Consider the following 20793-nt stretch of genomic DNA (forward strand, 5'->3'; position numbering starts at 1 on the left):
ACAATCGGCCCGTGTGAGGGTCTATGATATTCTGGACCGACTTGACAAGTATACTCTGGGCCAATATAGGCAGCGTCTCCATAGGGAAGGGGGCAAGTTGGGCGGCTTTTGGCTTGGATTTTTCGGAAAGAGCAGACGAGCAGACCCCGGAACGTATAGTAGCTCTCCGAGACTCAAATGGAGACGTGGTACATTCGGAGCGTGCCATCCTCGAGGCCCTCAGATCCCACCTCCAACAGGTATACACTGCAGACCCAGACATATCCGCAGCTTCTTATCTCCCTTATCTGCAGGGACTGACCATGCCATCCCTCTCCACAGTGGACCAGGAGGAACTAGATTTGGCACTAACGTTGGTTGAGGTGCGGGCAGCTCTGGCCCGCCTGCCACGCGCGAAGTCACCGGGGAGTGATGGATTCCCACCGGAGTTTTATCACGAGTTCGGCGACATATTGTCGCGTCTCCTCTTACAGGTCTTTGCCGAGGCATTTAAGAACAGGTATCTCCCGCAGAGCATATCAAGTGGGGAGATTTGCATGATCCTTAAACCAGGGGGGGACAAACTCGACCCTTCCGCGTATCGCCCGATCACTATGATCAATACAAATGTGAAAATTTTGACCACCCGTCTGGCACCGCATATGGCACATTTGGTCCAGCCGGACCAATGCGGCTTTGTTCCTGGACGTAACACTGCCATGAACCTACGGCGCTTAAATCACATCACACACAAGGTCAAGGGGTCAGTAGAACAGACTGTACTGGTATCCGTTGACCTCGCCAAGGAGTTCGATATGGTGGACTGGGGTTACTTGCAAGAAGTCCTCCGAGTGATGGGTTTGGGCCCAAAATTTTCCCGTTGGGTCCGTATCCTATATAAATCCCCCCGGGCTAGGGTACGACTGGGAACGGCGCGTTCGGAGGGGTGGCAATTGGACGGGGTACACGACAGGGGTGTTCCCTCTCACCACTACTCTTCGCCCTGGCTATAGAGCCTTTTGCCATTCTGATCCGTTCTGAGTTGTTGCAGTGGGGCATACGAGTGGGAGACACTTGTAATATTATCTCCCTATATGCCGATGATGCCTTGTTTTATCTGAGTGGTACAAAAGGGGTGGTGATGGAAGGAGCATCTGAACCAATCAAACACTCACACCCAGTCAACAGATCTGGGTTTAATCCATCACCGTTCTTTGGCCCACTCTGCCACCCCAGTTCAGACATGGCCATATGCAAACCAGTCTGACCCTGTGCCTCATGGGAACAGTCCAGCCTGAACTGTCCATCACCACCCCCTTTTGTACCGCTTTGTTTTATCTGAGGGCCCCGAGAGAGGCGCTTCCAGTGTTGCTCCATCAGCTGGATAGGTTCGGCGATGCGTCGGGACTGAGACTCAATAGGCACAAATCCCTGATTTATCCATTGTCGGGGATTGAGTTGGGACCCCGGGAGGACTTGCCGGAGCTCGGGCTGTGATGGGAAAGAGATAGCTGTAGCTATTTGGGTATTCATGTGGCCTCAACGGAAGCGCAATCACTGGCCTGCAATACTGACAGGGTGCTGTCCCTGCAGCACTCTGTGTCCTTCTGGAACACCCTCCGTTATCTCTCATGGGTCGGCTGGCCGTCGCTAAGATGGTGATACTGCCTAGGACACTTTATATCCTTCAGAACACGCTATGTCCTCTTCCCCCTAGGGTCTTTAGGACCCTGAACATGCTGCTTACGTCCCTACTCTGGGCGTACCGGCGTAGTAGAGTGGTCCTTCATACAGTGGTACGCTCCTATGAGGAAGGAGGCCAAGAGGCCCTGCGCTTTGATTTATATTATTATGCTGTGCAGCTGCTACCGGCTGCCAGGTGGTTTGCGGATGCAGACGTTTGGGAGATGCAACTATTGGCGGGTAGAGCAGCGGTGCAGGATCTACTGGTGGCTTTGATGCAGGGCAGGGGGCAAGTGAGACTTTGCCCTACGCCGTGAGGCACATGGCGAGCGTTTGGCACTGATTCATAGAAAGAATGTTGCGCACAGCGCCCTTCCACAGGGACCTGCCGAACTGGATCCTGGCGCCCATGGTGACAATGGAACAACATATGTCCTTCCGGGCCTGGCGAGAGGGGGGCTGTGAATCCCTGGCTGACCTATACCCCACCGAGACCTGTCTATCCTATGAACAAGTGGAAGAGGCCTTCGGTCTTCGAAGAGGGCAGTACCTGCATTATCAGGGGCTGCGCGATGTAGTGAGGTCGCTTTGGGCTCAGTATCCAGAGGCGTCCCCAATGACTCACACCTTGAAAATTATTCTGTCCTGTGGCAAAGGACGCAGACTTATTTCCCTACTATATGCAGCCATGCGTCTGAACACGGCCCCGCCGGTGCGACCGGCGTGGGCGGCCTGAGAAGCGGACTTAGGTACACCACTGGACCAGGGGCAGCGTAACCGAATAGGGGCCCCAACTCAGAAGGTGTCTTGTAACGCACGCTTTAAGTTCATACATTTTAATTTCCTGCACCGCACCTACCTCTCTCCGATTTTATTGAAGGGTTATTTCCCAGAGAGGGGAGATAATTTTCCCAGATGTGGCGCAAAAGGGGCCGGGTTCTTGCATTTGGCTTGGGAATGCCCGTTAATCCGGAGGTTTTGGGCAAACGCTGTAGAGCACATATCTGCCACTACGGGACTCCGTATCACACTGACACCGGTGCACTGCCTGCTGGCGCTGGTCCCTAGACCAAAGAAACGAAAGTTGTCCTATAGATTGATGCAATTGATGTTGGTGCTGGCCAGACGCACCGTGGCTATTACTTGGATGGGACAGAAGGCCCCAGAGATACCCACGTGGATCAGGGATGTGCGAGAATGGTCCCTAGCAGAAGAAACACATATGAAGAGCTGCAGGAGGGATGAGAAATTACAAGAAGACCTACTGGCCTGGCGAGCCATGTGTGCTACAGGATTGGGAGTACGGGGACACACTTCCCAAAGTGATTCAGAAGGGACGAGTGGCGAGCTATTCTCGCCGCAGGGATCGGGATCGGAGGAGGAGACCGGGGGGGTCGCCTAAGTTATCGCTAATAGACTGTATAGTGTAGGGTCTGGTTATGTACTCACAATGATGTTTGTTTATATGTATGTTATTCTGCTATGCCTTTTGAGAGTTTGTGTATCTCGGTGAAGCCTCAAGTCAGCAAAAGTACCTTAATGAGTCAGTCGATGTGTATACGTGCTGTTCTGATGCCAATTGGGGGGGGTGTTGTATGACTGTAACAATATAAAACTGAAAATAAAGTTTTTTGTTTTTTTTAAATGTACTTAGTATTCAGATTTAGAGGAGGTGGAGCAAGTCGACCAATATAAATATTTGGTATTAACCTTCAAGAGAAACTTGAACTGGGTTATGCATTGAGATGTCATCAAGCAGAAAGCCTTATTGTAGGCCAGCTTTTTATCAAGTTTTAATAGCAGATTTAGGGGACCTTCTCATCTTCCATTACTAAGAGCCTATGAGGGGAACACACCTCCACTGGGTCTACACGGGCAAGAGGTTTTTTCGCTTGACCTGGCATATGAATGGGACAGATTAGAGGGGGCAGTGCTTATAAGGCTTCTTTCCCTCCCCCAGGAAACTATGGGTCAGACCATAAGGAGAGAGTGCAATCTGGTCTCTTGGGGCCTGTTGGCCTTTACTCAGGCTCTAAGATATTTCAATACATTTGTGGAGGACGATGGGGTGTCTAAATTTTCCAAATTGTGCTGGGAAGAGATTCAATGCATTAAAAGAATTTGGGCAAAGGCTGTAAGAAATAGATTAATTACTCTTAGGAACCTCCATTTAGATAGTGGTACAAATACATCTTGGTCCCCCTTCCCAGGCAAGCATGCGTTGAAAGAATCTGTTGCTTTGGTGTCCAAATTGAATGGCCTATCTTATCTGTGCAACAAACCATCTATCAGTTTCTCAATCCCTACACTGGGTCAGGACACTGTTTTTCCTTATTTATCGTAGCTACCAGACTCAGGGTTGCAAAATGAAATATTGTGGGTCAGGGTGGGTTGCAATCCAATGTTTTCATCCCACCTAAACTGGACCAGAGTCCAGAATAACTGTGGTCTCTGTCCCTGCCCCCTGAAAGTTAAATGTTCCCTGCTGCATATACTGATGGACTAGGTCTTTTATCTTGTAAATAGAATCAAGTTTCCATAGGAGGGAAACTGTGAAGCTGTTGACAGAAATGCGTTACTTAGATGTAGCTGTTGGAATTGCTCAGTTTTTACGGTCTGTTAAACAGAGTTTTAATGATAAACTGTAGTGTGTTGGAGGTGTTTGGTAGTTAAGATGAGACGTTTTTTATGATCTTAATTCTCATTTGAGTTTTAGAATGTTTTATGGACAATTGTCTAAATAAAATAAATTTACTTATTTACTTTAACCACTTGGATGCTAGGCGTTTTCCCCCCCAGTGCTGGAAAATGCCATTTTAGTGGCACCATGACGAGCTCAGCTCGTCATCAGCACACGACCCCCGTGGGTGATGACGAGCTGAGCTCGTCATCAGCATCGAAGGGGTTAAAGACTTTCTGAGTTACTCTGCTATCCAGTTGTAGAAATGGGCAAGCTGTCAAGGACAAATACAAGGAAGGTGCTGTGAACATTGGTATCAAATACACTACAATACACATTTTCACAGTCAACAGAAGTCAAAGTTCAATCTGAGGTTTTATGTTTGCCAATATTATGCCTTTAATAGGCACATAAACTAACATAGCAGTTAAGATAGAGTTTTATTAGAGGAAATTCGCAGCTACATGCCTGAATACCATCTAAGTACATACTGTGACTTCAGTTTTACCATAACAAAGCAGAGAAGAGCAAAAATGAAACTACTGGCTATGAGACGAGCTTTGCGAACCCTGTCAAATTCTCTGGTCCACAATTTCTGTGAAGCATTCAGACCTAGATCTTGAAGGACAGTCACATGCCAGTGTAAGGATGGTGGAATACAAACAAGCTCAATTCTTGGTGACAGACTGCCTCTGTGGTTGGAACACTGGCCAAATCTTAGTTTCATAAAGTCCGCAGAAAGATGCAGAAAAAAGCTATGCCCTTTATATTAATACAAGATCTAGACAATTTGTTCAGCATTTTGACTTCAAGGGGGGAAGGATTTTGAGGACTGTGGTCTAGTAACTAATTTGATTGCTAGCAATCGGAGACTTGCAACTAAATCTCTAAGTACAATATTCACAAACAAAAGCGATCTAGGAAAATTAGCTTTTTTTCACTTTAGAACTGCCTACATGCACTTCATGTTGCAGTGTGTGCTTCATAAAATATTCAGAAAGAATGCACAGGAGCACACACAGAGTATAAATCCGTGGACATGCTGCTTTCCTCTGCCCCATACCTGTGCAGCAGCGAGGCTGCAAGGGAAGACGATCATTAAATAATGATATGATGAGACTTGACAAAGGCAACGCTGCTGACAGGTTTAACACACTCCAATGATCTCTCGCCACCGGTCTCTACTTATTTGACAACTGTGATGCACAGCTAGCAGCAGGAGGATGGTACAGACGCTCTGCTTCAATGAAATCTTCTATTCGGCTATAACATAAACATAACGTGTATTTGTAAAGCACACTTATTACCCATGGGTCTCAAGGCGCTGAATAACAGATGTTTATTGTTACCCAACTCAATGGTACTCATTTTATCAACCTCAGATTGATGAAAGGCTGACTGGACCCGCCTTTGAACCTGTGACCATGAGCTCAAACACAGGCCCCAGCAGTGGATGCATTAGTCCACTAAGCCACCAGACCCGGGTTTGCTAGGAGGTACACATACCAGGGAGAAATTGTCAGTAGCCAGCGGCTTGGTGGCTCACTTGCCACAAAGGTCAACTGGCACATAAGCAGTAAGAGTGAGTGTAGGAATTCCAACGAGACCATAAACAACTGCTCAAGAAGAGTAATTATACGTTTAGTTCTATTTCTTAGTTAAAAAAAACTCTCCTTGTTTACAAAATTGGTGCTAAAATGCATTTTGTGGTATGAAATAGCACAAAATGAAACAGAACACAAATAGCGAGTAGTTGCATGCGCTCGCTATATGTGCTCTTGGGGTAGGATTTTCCCCAACTTAATCCTAGCATTTTGCGCATTGTTAAGTGCAAAATGCATTGTTGAGTCCAAAATGGATGCAAGGATATATTTTGCATTAAGAAACAGAGCTAAATGCAGTAGAACATGAACAGCGAGCACTTAGCAGGCACTCACACTCGCTAAATGTGCTCACAAATTAGAATTTCCCTCAAATTACTCTTAATTATGCAAGCAAGACTAATTGAGTAATTATCAGAATTATTCCACTTACTCAATTATGTAATCGAAATTCTGCCCAGGCCTAATAAGTAGTGCTAGACTACCAGTATGGAACTGAATTCTGGAACAGTTTAGGCAGCTCACTGGTGGCTTTTTATGGATTACGCATGAGATTGCTAGCAAGCCTGTCTGGTCTGGGACTGGTTAAGGACATCAGTTGCCAGTCACTTGTCTAGCCCTTTCCGGTGCACACTGACCAGTGATCACTAGAAGCACACATGTGGTCTGGCTATGGCTGGCAAAGCTTCCGGCTCCTTGGTGCTTGTCAGAGCTGCTTTGTCACTGGACACATGACGCTGAAGTTATCCAATTATAAAAGAGATTATAAATCAGCCCATGTGAAGTCAAACCTGCTCTATACGATGAGCTTCTGAAAACATTACTATTGTAGCGTTCACCCCTCTCTCCTTTGATCTCTGTGAACAAGGCATCTGACCTCCCCAAACTTCCCTCAAGGAAAAGCAACAAAATCAAAGCCCTAAGCTGGCACCCTCAAATACATTCAGAACGGATGGACAAGGTCTAAATTAAGCAATACTAAAGGTGATGATGGACAGAGCGTTTAGAGCAAATCAAACACTCACCCAGGTCAACTGATCTGGGGTTAATCCATCATCATTCTTTAGCTCACTTCACCACCCCAGTTCATACATGGCCATATGCAAATCAGTCTGACCCTGTGCCTCATGGGAACAGTCCAGTCCGAACTGCCACGCCATGTCTTCCCTGTTCCGGAAACAAGCATCCTGGGACCGGTTTTGGGTTCATAACCCTCATCAGCCAGGCTAACATGAATCCAGTGGCAAAGTGAGCAAGGGACCCACGTCTGGGCATACCCTGCCAGCTTAGGGCGAACAAAGCGATACCAAAGGGGGTGATGAACGGAGCGTTTGAGCAGATCAAACACTCACCCCAAGTCAACTGATCTGGGTTTAATCCATCATCATTCTTTAGCTCACTCCACCACCCCAGTTCAGACATGGCCATATGCAAATCAGTCTGTCCCAGGGCCTCATGGGAACAGTGCAGCCTGAACTGCTGGACTCTGTCCATCATCCCCTTTGGTTTTGCTAAGGTCTCAATTAAGCCAGAGCAGGGTTTGGATGGAGCTCTTCTCCCCTCTGAGGGAAACGGTCGGAGCAACACGGCCTCAGCCACGCGTGCCCAAACCACGCAAGCGCATCTGTGCTTGTCTTAACCACGCATATATGTCCGGAATGGGCAGGGCCAGGAAGATGAAGGGTCGGGAGAGGACGCAGTGAGGTAAGTGAGGCTGGGGGTGGGGGGTAACTTTTAAGGACAGGGGGTAGTTTTCAGGACTGGGGGTCAGGGGAAGGTTTTAGGGCTCGGAGGGGTAGGGGAAGTTTCAGGAGGGGGTGTGATTTTAGGTCTCAGAGCGGGGAGGAAGGGGTCGTTTTTTGGTCAGGGGTCCATTTTAGGGCACAGGGCAGGGTCCAGGAATCAGGTTCATTTTTTGGGCTTAGGGGGCTGTTTTAGGGCTCAAGGTGGGGGGCCTGGGGTAGGGGTGGATTTTTGCTCAGGGGGCATTTTAGGGCTCAGGATAGGGTCGGGGCGGGGGTCAGTGGGGGCTAGGTTCAGAGTAAATTTTTGCCCTGGTGGCGTTTTAGGGCTTAGGGGTGGGGAGCAGGGGTTGGGTATATGGGTACGTTTTAACCACACAAAGGTCTTTGCCATGCATGACTTAACAATGCATATTTCATTGTAAAGGCATGCGTCGTAAAGGCATAAGCATGGTTGAGACTTGTGTGGTTAAGACTGCATTGAACCTGCATGCATGGTACTGACATGTGTGGTTCCATCACACAACCTCCTCTGAGCCTTGGTGGCCCAGCTGATGATAGCCACATCCCTAGACTCCTCACCTATTATCAGTATAAGTTGGCTTGGAATTCAGAAGAATACATTTATATTTTCCTATGTTTGCATACTTTTATGAAATGTTGGTAGTGGATATTACAGACACAATATATGTTCAGGTTGATATTCTTGATCTCTATATTGTGACATGCAACTCACATCAATATTACAGGATTGTTTCATTGCATTCCCTTTTGACCTTCGCCAAGGTCTTCTGCGTTGTGTTTTTTGCCAAAGTCATATATGGCAGGATGATGTTCAATATACCTGTGTCCTCCTGTAAAGATAAGGGCACCCGTCACTAGTTAGTATAAAATCGGGGTGTGTCAATCTGGCCTTTTGCTAAGTTTGTGAAGCTTTTTTAAACTTCTCCAACTTTATGAGAGCCAGGGGCCCATATTACATAACTGATGCACAGTGCCTGTTTGCGCCAAGGCACACGTTTAAACAGTTGCACGGCAGGGGCACTGTTTGTAGCATGGACCTATGATGTTGCCAGAATTTAAAAACAAAATGTGCAAAAAACATTTCTGAAGAAAATCTCAGCAAATTCTCCTTCTGAGGTTGCGTGATAAAGGGCATAGATTTCACTTTGAACAACGGCACAGTTCTAGAGCAGTAAATGATGCCTCACGTGACAGTCCAGATCTTTAGGCAGAAGAGTGGGAGACATGACACTTCTCAAGGTCTGGCTATACCTTCAAGACATCTTAGTCATCCAAAAGACGCTGGAGGAGCCAGGGGAAAGGCTGATAAAAGTTGTCAACCTGAGCATGCATGGCCTTTCTTTGAGAAGTGCACGGTTAAAAATGAAAATGAAGACAGTATGGCAGTGTCCCCTAAGAATTCCTGTGCCTCGTGGAAGTACCATGCCTCCCAAAGGAGAAAACCTTTGTTCCCTATCTGCACCTAAAATCTACTCTAATGGTTCCAACCTGACCTCGGCTATTCAGTGATCTGCCAAATGCTTGGTGAACCCCATCATTTGCCCACTGGTTACTGCTGCAACTGATTCTAGTTTTTGCAGGACTGTACTTTAGTTGTTTCATTTTTCCTGCATTCACTTTTGAGAATGGCAGGACCATTAATCTGTTGAGACTTCACATTGGGAGTACAAATCTTTTTTGCACGCGCCTTCAAGCAGCCTCTGGTGGCAGAGCCTACCATGCTGCTTTGAGTCTGAAAGGAAATAAGTAGCTTAGAATAAACATATGGGTCAGATACAGTGACTGAGAACAGAGGGTAGGGTAGAGAGATTGTGCTCAGCTCTTAAATCTAAGAGCATGTGCCTTTTTAGGTCTCGCTGGTGTTAGCAGCCTGAAGCCGCTGCACCAGCGAAAGACCTATTGTTGTCGACTTGCCGGGAATGGTGGACAGGGGATGGGCACGCGCTTTCCCTCTGCGATTTCATCGCCTGTACGTGCACGTCCATCCCGGCGCCGTGCACATCCCCTGTCCCACATTCAGGGCAAGTCAGCCTTTCGCAATTGCGCGCACACGCACACAGAGACACAAACACACACATACACACACACAGCCACACTAACGCATGCGCACACACACATACACACAGGCACACACGCAGCCAGCCCCCCCCTTGAACACACACACAGACACGCACACATACACGCACGCACACACACACGCACACACACACCCCCCTCTACAACTAAGCCCCACTCACCTCATCGGCGGCCTCAGTCGCCACTCCTGACTTCTGCAGCTCAGTCGCCAATCCTGACTTCTGCAGCCACAGCGCGACAGCCGTGACGCTCCCAAACTTCCGGTTTCGGGATGTGAACGCTCGCGGCTTGTCTCCATTGCTGCCATGCTTCGCCTCTCTGAAACGAGGAAGTGACGTCAGGTCTTGTATTCAACAGCAGCAGCCCCAACTTTCTATCCGCCCAAGGCGCTATCCGGCTCTGTTCAAGGCTTGTATTCAACAGCAGCAGCCCCAACTTTCTATCCGCCCAAGGCGCTATCCGGCTCTGTTCAAGGCTTGTCTCGCCCAGAAAATGTCTTGGCTGGTCTAGCTGTACTTATAACTTGTCCTGTACGTGCTGATGAAGCCTCTCTAGGGGAGCTCAGAAGCGAGTAGAAGTTGTTCGCAAGTTCTTGTCTGTTGCTGGTTGCCTAACCTGTTTTCCCCTCAGGCTTGCTGGCTGGTTTAGCTGTCTATGCCGTAACGCCGATAGGCTTAATATCTCCCCACTATGAGGTGGAGTGGGTTTCTATGTGACTTTTCTGGCGATTGAACGATTGTGGTTGTTTTGCTTTCGTCAGGTACAGCTCCTTCCTTTCACCTGTCCTGCCAAGCCACGACGTCAGAGCTGTGCTTTGACCTTTCAGTATCGAGCGTTTGGATTGGTTGTGGAAGGCTGGTCCAAGTGTGGCAGCCAATGGCTTGTTTCCTGGTGTCCGGATCCAGGATGGCGTCGCCGGAGCCTGGGCCCTGTGGGTGAAGAGGAACAGACGAAGGGGGGCAGCAGCGGGGCTCCCTTAGCAGCCGGCCCGGGCTCCGCGACATGGCAGCCGACGGCAGTAGGCAGTTTTGGATGGAGTGCCAAGCTGCCCGGGAGGTGAGAGAGACAGCGCGATGGGGGCCTAGATTGAGAAATATGACCAGAGGGGTCGGAAGAGAGAGGCTCAGATTTTTTTTTTGGAGTGGCGAGAGTGACACCAACGAGAAATTGCCAGTGTGTTATATGGTTTCGGGAAGAGATCCTGGATCGTAAGCTTTGTGTTGTATTCTGGGAGAGGGAAACTAACTAACTCATTTAAGGAGTGCTGGACACCGGAAATTATTCTTAAGTTGGTGGGGGAACGAATCATGTGGCGAGAGACAATATTGAGGAGCACTTGGTGGTGGCGAGGGTTACACAAGTTATGCATTGGGGCTACTATTATATAGGCACGGCCAATCTAATTATGCGACAGGGGAGGACCAAATTATGTGTCAGGGTTGGCAAAAACATGCAAATGATTTGGTGTAATGTGGCACCGTTTGTGACAGTATCACAACATTATTTTGTCGTTTTTTTAAATACATGTTAACGCTGTCGTTTTCTATTATTACAGTTTTTTTCTTTTGACGCTGACCTTCCTTTTGATAAGCCACCTCTAATAGTCTGTTCTCTTAGCCATCACCATTTCTCACAGGCCGCGCCGCCCGGGGAACAGGTCATCTAGCAAAACAGGCTCTGACACGGCTGCACCGCAGGTCACTCAGTGGAATGCGGATTCCATAAGCAGTCTCTGACACGGCCGCACCGCAGGTCACTCAGTGGAATGCGGATTCCTTAAGCACTCCATTTGTTTCCCTGTGCCGTCCCTTTTACATTTTCACCCTGCTCGTCACTTTATAAGTGACCTGCTCATGGCTGTTCAATCTGATTCTGCCATCGGAGGGAGGACGTCACAAGCACGGGTCTAAGGTAATAGATGCGTCTTGCAGTCGGCGGCTTTTCCTTATTGTTTGTAGCAAAATAGTTACAAATGTTCAATAAAAACAGTTTCTTCACTGATATCCTTAGGGCATTTCAAAATTCTGTAGCGCTTATAAAGTTGAAGTTGAAGTTATTTGTTAAGCACTCTGTTACCAAGCGGTTTCCTGGCGCTGGGGGGTAGACACAGCGGAGGGGAGACACCGGAGAGTTACTATGATGGGTAGGCTTGAGAGAAGAGGTGGGTTTTTAGGGCTTTACGAAAATCCAAATAGACAGTTATGGACCTAATAAGCAGGGGGAGGGTGTTCCAGAAACGGGGGGCCAAAGTGGAAAACCTCATGCCGCCCACCCTGGTCCTCCGAAACCGAGGGATGCTGAGGAGGGCCTGAGTGGAAGAGCGGAGGCTACGGCTGGGAACATAGGAGGTAATCATGGAGTTAACATAAGCTGGGGCCGTGCCAGCACGGGCCATGAAGACCATGCAGCCCATCTTAAATAGGGATCTCTGGAGAATGGGTAGCCAGTGAAGTGACTTAAGCAGGGAAGTAGTGCGATGGAACTTGGGAAGCCGGTAGATGAGACGGGCGGCTTGATTCTGTATGGACTGAAGGCGCCGCAGTTCATAGGCAGGAATGCCCACGTACAGACAGTTCCCATAGTCCATACGGGACATGATCATGGCCTGGATAATGAATTTGAGGGCTTTGAAAGAAAAAAACGGGGAATCTTACGAATAACTCTAAGGGACAAGAAGCAGGACGAGACAACAGAACTGATCTGGGGACGCATGGAAAGGTCCTGGCTTATTTTAATTCCCAGGGTTTTGACAGACACAGAATGTACCGGGGGGGAACCAAGGACGGAAGGCCAAAAGGCGGACGTCCAAGGGCTGGTGGAGCCGCCAGTCAAGACCAATGCTTGCAGGTGCTTCTGGTTTATTTCCGACTGTCCCCTAAGCCTGCCATGATGTCACTGTCAGCCCTCATGGCACTCGTGTTACCACATTTCAAGTTCTTTTGGAGCTTACGCTTGCATGTGATGCGGTTTTATCTCGGACGTTTCACTAAGGCTGTTGTGATTTTACTGTTAGTTCTTTGATTACATGTATTATCGGCCATTACATTTCTTACATTGATATTTATCTCATTCCTACTCATGTGTTCCGCTTTTAACATGCACTCTAGAGTTTTATATAGCACTAACTCGACCCGAAGGTATTGGAGCGCTTTACATGAGCACCGGTTATGTTACAAAATAACACGTTCATTTTTTGGGGATGACTGTCATGATTGCAATATGAAAGTATAGCGGCACACAGTTTTTTAGTTGCAGCTTTCCCCTCCTCGTTGTGCTCTTTGAAACTTCCATTTGCATTCCATATGGCTGCATTTTATTACTCTTTTCAGACATTATCTTTACATATTGCATTCAACTTCTGTTTTCGTCTCCATTAGGGACACACCGTTTGTCTGTACTATATTTGTCTTACAAGCCATCTTTTTCTCCCTCTTGCAATATATCACGTTGACTAGTCTGCTTGAGTGTAGGTGCGTATTTACTCCCTATTACGTATTCACTGTGTTAGTGTGCCATCACTTTATTGTCTTGTTGTTTTTCTTATTGAGATGCAGCAAGTCCAACATTTATACCAGATGAAGGCCCACAGCTCACTGTGCCCTCGACGTCAATCAGCACCACACTGATAAGTCCCTAGCATGCCTGCATTCTATTTGCAGTTGCTGCTGTTGGCTTCTGAGGGGCCATGTGCTAACGTTTTTGCTAGATTTTTCTATTACTGCAGGACCAAGGCTGGTTGCCACTACAGACCAGGATTGTCCATATGGAACAGTCCACCAAAGGACTGGAAACTACACCAGAATAACTAACCGTGGCAGAGAATACTTGAAGCATTTCACTTAATACTTTTTTCTCATGAAAGCAAAATATTCTGCAAGTTTTAAAACTTAGACATTTATCACACATGGCAGTGAAGTGACTACATTAAATGTTGAAGTTACAATCACTCACTCTATCTATCGACCTCACTCTATCTATCTATCTCTCTATCGCCCTCACTCTATCCATCGCCCTCACTCTATCTATCTATCTATCGCCCTCACTCTATCTATCTATCTATCGCCCTCACTCTATCTATCTATCTATCTATCACCCTCTATCTATCGCCCTCACTCTATTTATCTATCGCCCTCACGCTATCTATCGCCCTCACTCTATCTATCGCCCTCACTCTATCTATCTAACGCCCTCTCTATCTATCTATCGCCATCACTCTATCTATCTATCGCCCTCCCTCTATCGCCCTCCCTCTATCTATCACCCTCACTCTATCTATCTATCGCCCTCACTCTATCTATCTATCGCATCACCACAGCGTCACTCAGCACCACCACAGCATCACTCAGGGGCACCACAACATCACTATGCACTACCACAGCATCACTGAACGCGACAGCATCGCTCAGCGCCACCACAACATCACTCAGCGCCACCACAGCATCAATCTGCGCAACCATTGAACAATAACTGGTTCAAATATGTTCTCTCAATGTTTCAAGCTTTATTACAATTGTCACAAAAAGATGTTAATATTTCACTTCTGTTCTTGGATTTTCGTCACGATAAAATACACTGAACATAATCTTCACAAAAGTTATTCCCAAAATTTTAAGCTATTGCCGTTATAAATTACAATAACTTTTATTTAAGTATTAAATATTACAAAAATGAAAAGCCATTGTTATTTGTAATATCAATACATCTAAGTCACATAAATACAACACATATTGCATTACAAATGCTATAGGTGTCACATTTGCGAAAGTTAAAACTATTGGCATTGTAAATGACAAAGCTATTAATTTCACTATTTTCAAAACCAACACATAAATAACAAAATTGTCATTTACAATACCAATAGCTCAATCTTTCCTAATGCGAGACCTACTGCATTGCAAATGCTTGTTAATTATGCATGCACAGACAGGCTACACTGGGAACTCCTGGCCTACGGGTATTAGACCAATTTTCATAGGACTATGGGATGCAAACCACCATCACCAGCAAACCACCATCACCAGCAGAGGACGGCCCGGGACCAGGGTTCGATTCCCGGCGCGGCAGGTTTCTGGACCAGGGTCAGCGGACTCGATAATTCTCTCGCCTCGGTGCCCACTCTGATCAGCGGTCACACTCGGCAACTCTGGGCATTAGCTTGCCTCATCTTCACTAACGGCCCCCCAGACCGCCGGGGATGCCTGGTCGCACCCTGGAGATACCCATTAAGGGACCATCTCTCCGGGAAGCCAGGAAGGGTTTCGCAGCAGTCGAAGCGCCAGGACGCCTACGGGTAGCAGTGCGCTATATAAATGCCAACACATTTACACACACATCTCTTGTTGCACGGTGCCCTAGTGCATGTTTTCCTGGAGTAGGAAATGTCAGAACAGCAGCCTGTACCTTCCCACACACATCTGCAAGCAGCCATGTCTGATGATTTAGTGGGGCTGGGGCCAACATTTTTGTGGGGTCTCTTAGGTTTCTGACCTAAAAAGCAGCTAATAATTAGAAAGATATTGGGCCTATTCGCAGACTGTTTTTGTAGTGCATAAAGTAGTACTACAGTAGTACTACTCACTCACTACAAAATGATATTCACAAATGTATAGCCTCTCCTATCTTTTCAGTACGGAGATCTCCACCAAGGTGGTTGAGGTCGCCGCACACATAGGTATATGTTTGTGTATAAATGTAGAGTTACACCTAGATGTAGCTGTAAATATCCATAAGTAATTATACATGTGAATAATTACCTACATGAATAGGTCCCATGTACTCTGAGGAAATTAAAGCACAATTTTTGTCGCCATCTAGTGTTGCGGCTGCACTTGCTGCAATACAAAGGAACAGGTCAGCCCTTCTAATATTTAATAAAATATTGTTAACAAGAGAGAATCCCGATTATGAAGGCGCGGGGCAAAGATACCTGGCGGCACCCTCCTCCCTTGTCAGGGTCCTACCTGTAAATAACGAGGAGGGAAGCTGTCATGTAAGCAAAGGTGGTTGAAGTGATGGGCCATGAATAGTGAGAGGGGCAGAGTACTGGTCAGCAGACTGAGAAACACCGGAACTTATTATATTACAAATGATGCACTAGCGGCTGCAATGCAGAGATCCCCTCTGCCATAAAGGGCCGTTGACGCTATCCTCGCCTTCAAAACTACAGGCAGCTGTACACTCTGAGGAGCTTTTCAAAGTAAAACAAATCTGCAGACTTGCAAGCTATCAGGTTTGACAAATTTGCACAGAGATTGCAATGTGCCTAGACTCTATAAGAAAATATCTAAGGGAAGACAGAAAAATGAAATTGCTTGTTTGAAATGTAGATTTTTGGTGAGTGTTGTTGCAGCTGCCTTGAAAAACATATATAATCACAGAAAACAAACTACCGAAAGACAACTGACGAAATTGAACAACGCAGCCTGTTCAAATTACGCGTACACATAGAAAGCAGAAATCTGATTTTCTTTAAGAAGGGTGACATTGAAATGATTGTAGGATTGTGGCAGGGTCGGTCACAGGTGCTAAGTTTTTCACACAGTTCTTCAAAATGTGTCATTTGGGACAGATGAATCTTTACTTTTGAGTTAGTGCTAAAATAGTCTGTTAGTTACAATTATGTGTCAGAGGAGACCTAAAAAAAGTTTCCTATATTTTCTTGCTTCCCCTATAAAAGGCAAAGACGCCAGAGGGTCAATGCTGCCAGCAGACATGGGAACGTTTTGAATGAGCTCAGAGATCTGATCAGCCAATAGTGTTTGAACAATTTTCAGAGTGGTGTGTTGCCGTGAATGTTACATTACTGAACATATGGGGATTGTTAAAAATCCGATCATCACACAGAGCGATGTCATGTCGCTACGCCTGACCTCTGTCTCGAGACAGGGCAGGCGACCAGGAAAGGGCGGGACAGGAAACGGGAACCAGAACAAGAGGTAGTCTGTAAGCCAGTAGAGAGCTGGCAGGGAATAAAGAAAGACGTGCACCAAGAAGCTCTGACTCCAGTGTCTAATTGTTATGGGGCGAATGTGACAATGGCGACGAGGGTGGGATCGATGTGTTCCCATAAATGAAGTCACGCAGCCCAGCCGTCTACAGCCGGCCCGACCAGCGAGTCTGCAGTTATCCTACCGGCAGCGCAGGAAGAGCGCGAAACAGAGACCGGCGTCGGAACTGCTGAGAGCCAGCCTGCCAGAAAATCCCGCGCCACCTAATTGAATACCGCAGCGCAGACGAGAAGCGTGTGCCTCGCCGTGCAGACGACCGCGAGGAACCCAGACACTGAGTAGTGCCACTGTGGACGCGAGAGACCCGTCCACCCAAGGAGGCGCGAAGAACGTGGCGGAAAGCAGGGGTGAGTCCCGCCGCAGCTGCAGCAGAAAGAGAGTGTGACTGTGGCAGCCAGCCGGAGTGCAAGCAAGTGGGTAGTGAGCAGCCAAGGCCCCGAGATACAGCGTCCCACACGGCGGCCATTTTAAGGTCAGGCGCTGGCCATTGGATAACCCACGATCTAAAAACGGCGGCCATCTTAAAGTCAGTTTCTAATATGAATCACAAACTGTAGCAGAAAGAGCGGGAAAGCTCCTATTCAGCCAAAACTAAGTCCCCTGCAACAACTAAAGAGCGGGAAACCTCGCATACAGTCAAACCAAGACACAGCTCCCAAATGTCCGACATTGAACCCAACAGCACTTCTGGGGGAAACGTCGTAGCAGGCCCAGCGCCGGGCCCAGCGCCCCAGGCCACTGCAGCCATGTTGCCTCACGCGCCCATGGGGGCGCCCTTCATGCGACAACCACAGCCGTTGGCATTGACGCCAGGCAACAGCATGGGGCCTGCATGGAAAAAATGGAGCGAAGACTTGGAGGATTACATGGTTGGGTCTTTGGTACAAGACCCCAAACAAAAACTCGTAGCCTTAAGAAACTTAATAGGTCAAGAAATAGCACAAATCATCAAAGAACTGCCAAACGCAGAGACCGCCACATATGAGGAAGTAAAAGGTGCCGATTCCTCCACAAGCGTAACGTGGACTACGAACGATACACATTCAATCTGGCCACCCAAGAAAAGGAAGAGTGCATGAGTGATTTCATCATGCGTATCAAAAGGATGGCACGTCATTGCGAGTTTGACAACTTCAAGACGGAGGACGCCCTACGACTCCGCATTATTGATGGATGCCAATCTGAATCACTACGTCGGAGACTCCTGAAGAAACAATACACCCTGGAAGAAATCGAGGAACTGACAAGAATCAACGACCAGGCAGAAAACTATGCTAAACGGATGGAAACCCACTAGCCCGACCGGAAAGAACACGCTCTCTGGATGCAAGCACACAAAGCCACCAGATCCACGACCAGCTCACACAGATCGAACAAACCAACATACACCTCTCGGAAATCATCCTCCCGACGAGACTCGCGACATGACAAGTCTGCCAAATCAGCACTCGCATGCTATAGGTGTGGACAGGACTACCCGCACACAGGGCAATGCCCAGCAATTGGTCAGCGATGTCACCGCTGTGGGAGAGACAATCACTTTGAGGTGGCGTGTCAGGCCAAGCAGTCAACACGCAGGTCATCGATCTCGCGACGCGGCACACAACACCAGGCACGTGCCATAAAGGGGAGAGAAGGACGCTCATCCAGCTCTTCAAAATCCAGTCATCAATCAACAAGCCCATACCAATCACGAGGCCAATCCACGAGCACCTACCGCTTCCGACACCAAACAGTAGGCTCATACCGGTCACGCAGACCCGCGTCCAGTGACTCCTCGCCACACACGCCTGTGTCACAAGACAGCGACAAATACATCTGCATGGTATCAGACCCGGACCGTTTGAAACGATACCCCAAATTAGACATCATGATAGGAGACCATCCGGCGAAGTTTGTCCTGGACTCAGGAGCATCACTGAATTACATCTGCGCACTAGAATACTACAACATGAAGCAACGACCCAAATTGGAGCCAGCAGCAGTTCGCATATTTACATGGAAGTCACGAAAACCCCTTCCGTGCCTGGGTCGTTTCCACACAACTCTTGCATTCAAAGACAGGAAAATCCCAGCTTACATTCATGTAGTAGAAGGACCTGATGTGGCTGACTGCCTGCTCAGCCTACCGAAAGCAGAAAGACTGAAACTAGTGGAGCTCCTCTATATGACCGAAGATGCCCCCAACATCGTGGATAAATTCCTGAATCTCTTCAAGGGCCTTGGGAAGCTGAATCACTTCAAGGTGAAACTGCACATAGACGAACGCGTAACACCCATTGCTCAACACCACAGGAAAGTGCCCTTCCACCTACAGCAAGCCGTCGACGATGAGCTCCAAGATCTTCTACAAACTGATATCATCGAGCGCACGTCGGGACCCACCCCATGGGTATCACCGCTCGTGGTGGTCCCTAAAAAGGGGCAAGATAACAAAGTCAGACTGTGTGTAGACATGCGCGCACCCAACACCGCCATCGAGCGGGAGCGTCACCCAGGACCCCACATAAGTGATATGATCACGAGACTCAATGGCGCCACCGTATTCTCCAAACTCGACCTCAATAAAGGTTATCACCAGTTGGAGCTTCATGACAAATCAAGATATATCACAACATTTACCACGCACTAAGGCCTTTTCCGTTACAAGCGTCTAAACTTTGGTATTTCATCGGCCGCCGAGATTTTCCAGGAGGCTATCCGGCGAGTCATACAAGGTATTCCAAACGCATTCAACTATAGTGACGACTTGTTAGTCTTCGGAAAAGATCAAACTGACACGACACGGCCCTGGACAGGGTATGTCACGCCTTGCTGAATGCTAACCTGACGCTCAACGCTACCAAATGTGAGTTCCACAAGGACACCCTGAAGTTCTATGGACACATTTTCTCCAGGGAGGGGATGAAGCCTGACCCAGAAAAAGTAGCCGCACTTGCTGACACCCCGACACCCCGAGATGTGAGCGATCTCCGCTCGTTCCATGGAATGGCGAGCTACTGCGCGCGCTACATCCGCGACTACGCCACAATCAGCTACCCACTACGAGAACTCACACGCCAGGGTCAGCCCTTTGACTGGTCCAATGCATGCAAACAGGCATTCACGGTCATTAAACAAGCTGTTGGCTCAGCCATCAATCTCGCCTAATTCGACACAAACAAAAGGACTGAAATCACAGTTGACGCTAGCCCAGTAGGTCTGGGTGCTATCCTAGCTCAATACCGTGAAAACTCTGACCAGCGCCACATCATCGCATATGCGAGCCGCAGCCTCACAGACACTGAAAAAGCGTACTCCCAGCCGGAGAAGGAAAGCCTGGCTGTGGTGTGGGCGTGCGAACATTTCCACCTGTTCGTCTATGGCAAACATTTTACAATCGTCACGGACCACCAGGCACTCATCACAATCTTCGGCAACCCCAACGCCACGATGCCGCCGCGCATCGAACGGTGGGGACTACGTCTCCAAGACTACATATACACCATCGTCCACAAGCCAGGAGAGGCCGAAAATCCAGCTGACATCCTCTGGACAGTGCAAAAACTGCCCACTCCCTGGCCAATGACTACATTCACTTCGTTGTTGATGTAGCCTGTCCTCCCACAGTCCCTCTGGAAGCCATTCAAGAGGCATCAGCACATGACCCGCTTGTGCAAGCTGTCATGACCCGCATCTGCACGAACTCCTGGCGACATGTGAAGAACACGCCTAAGGAATCAGAACAACATCTTCGCGACCTTACAGCCTTCCAAAGCGTACACGACGAACTCTCCATCAGTGACGATGGACTTCTTTTGAGAGGGGGGAGGATTGTTATCCCACACAAGCTACGCCAAGGGGTCATCAATTTGGCCCATGAAGGCCATAGAGGCATAAATGCCACAAAGAAGACCTTGAGAGAGCGCGTCTGGTTCCCCACGCTGGATCAGATGGTAGAGTCAACTCTAAAAGACTGCATGACATGTCAGCTGGTCAGTCGAGAGGAGCCACCTGCCCCG

At 48.0% G+C, this 20793-nt stretch overlaps 1 protein-coding gene across 1 annotated transcript in view; it reads right to left on the bottom strand.

The window, feature by feature from the left end:
• MYO15A (myosin XVA) overlaps positions 1-20793 on the bottom strand; it is a 1716372-nt gene that overhangs the window by 1683213 nt on the left and 12366 nt on the right. Inside the window, exon 3 of the mRNA XM_086939741.1 lies at positions 9298-9441. Coding sequence (XP_086795867.1) covers positions 9298-9441 — 144 coding nt within the window. The remainder of the gene's footprint in view (positions 1-9297; positions 9442-20793) is intronic.

Source organism: Lissotriton vulgaris, chromosome 10, assembly GCF_964263255.1.
Source record: "Lissotriton vulgaris chromosome 10, aLisVul1.2, whole genome shotgun sequence".
NCBI lineage: Eukaryota > Metazoa > Chordata > Amphibia > Caudata > Salamandridae > Lissotriton > Lissotriton vulgaris.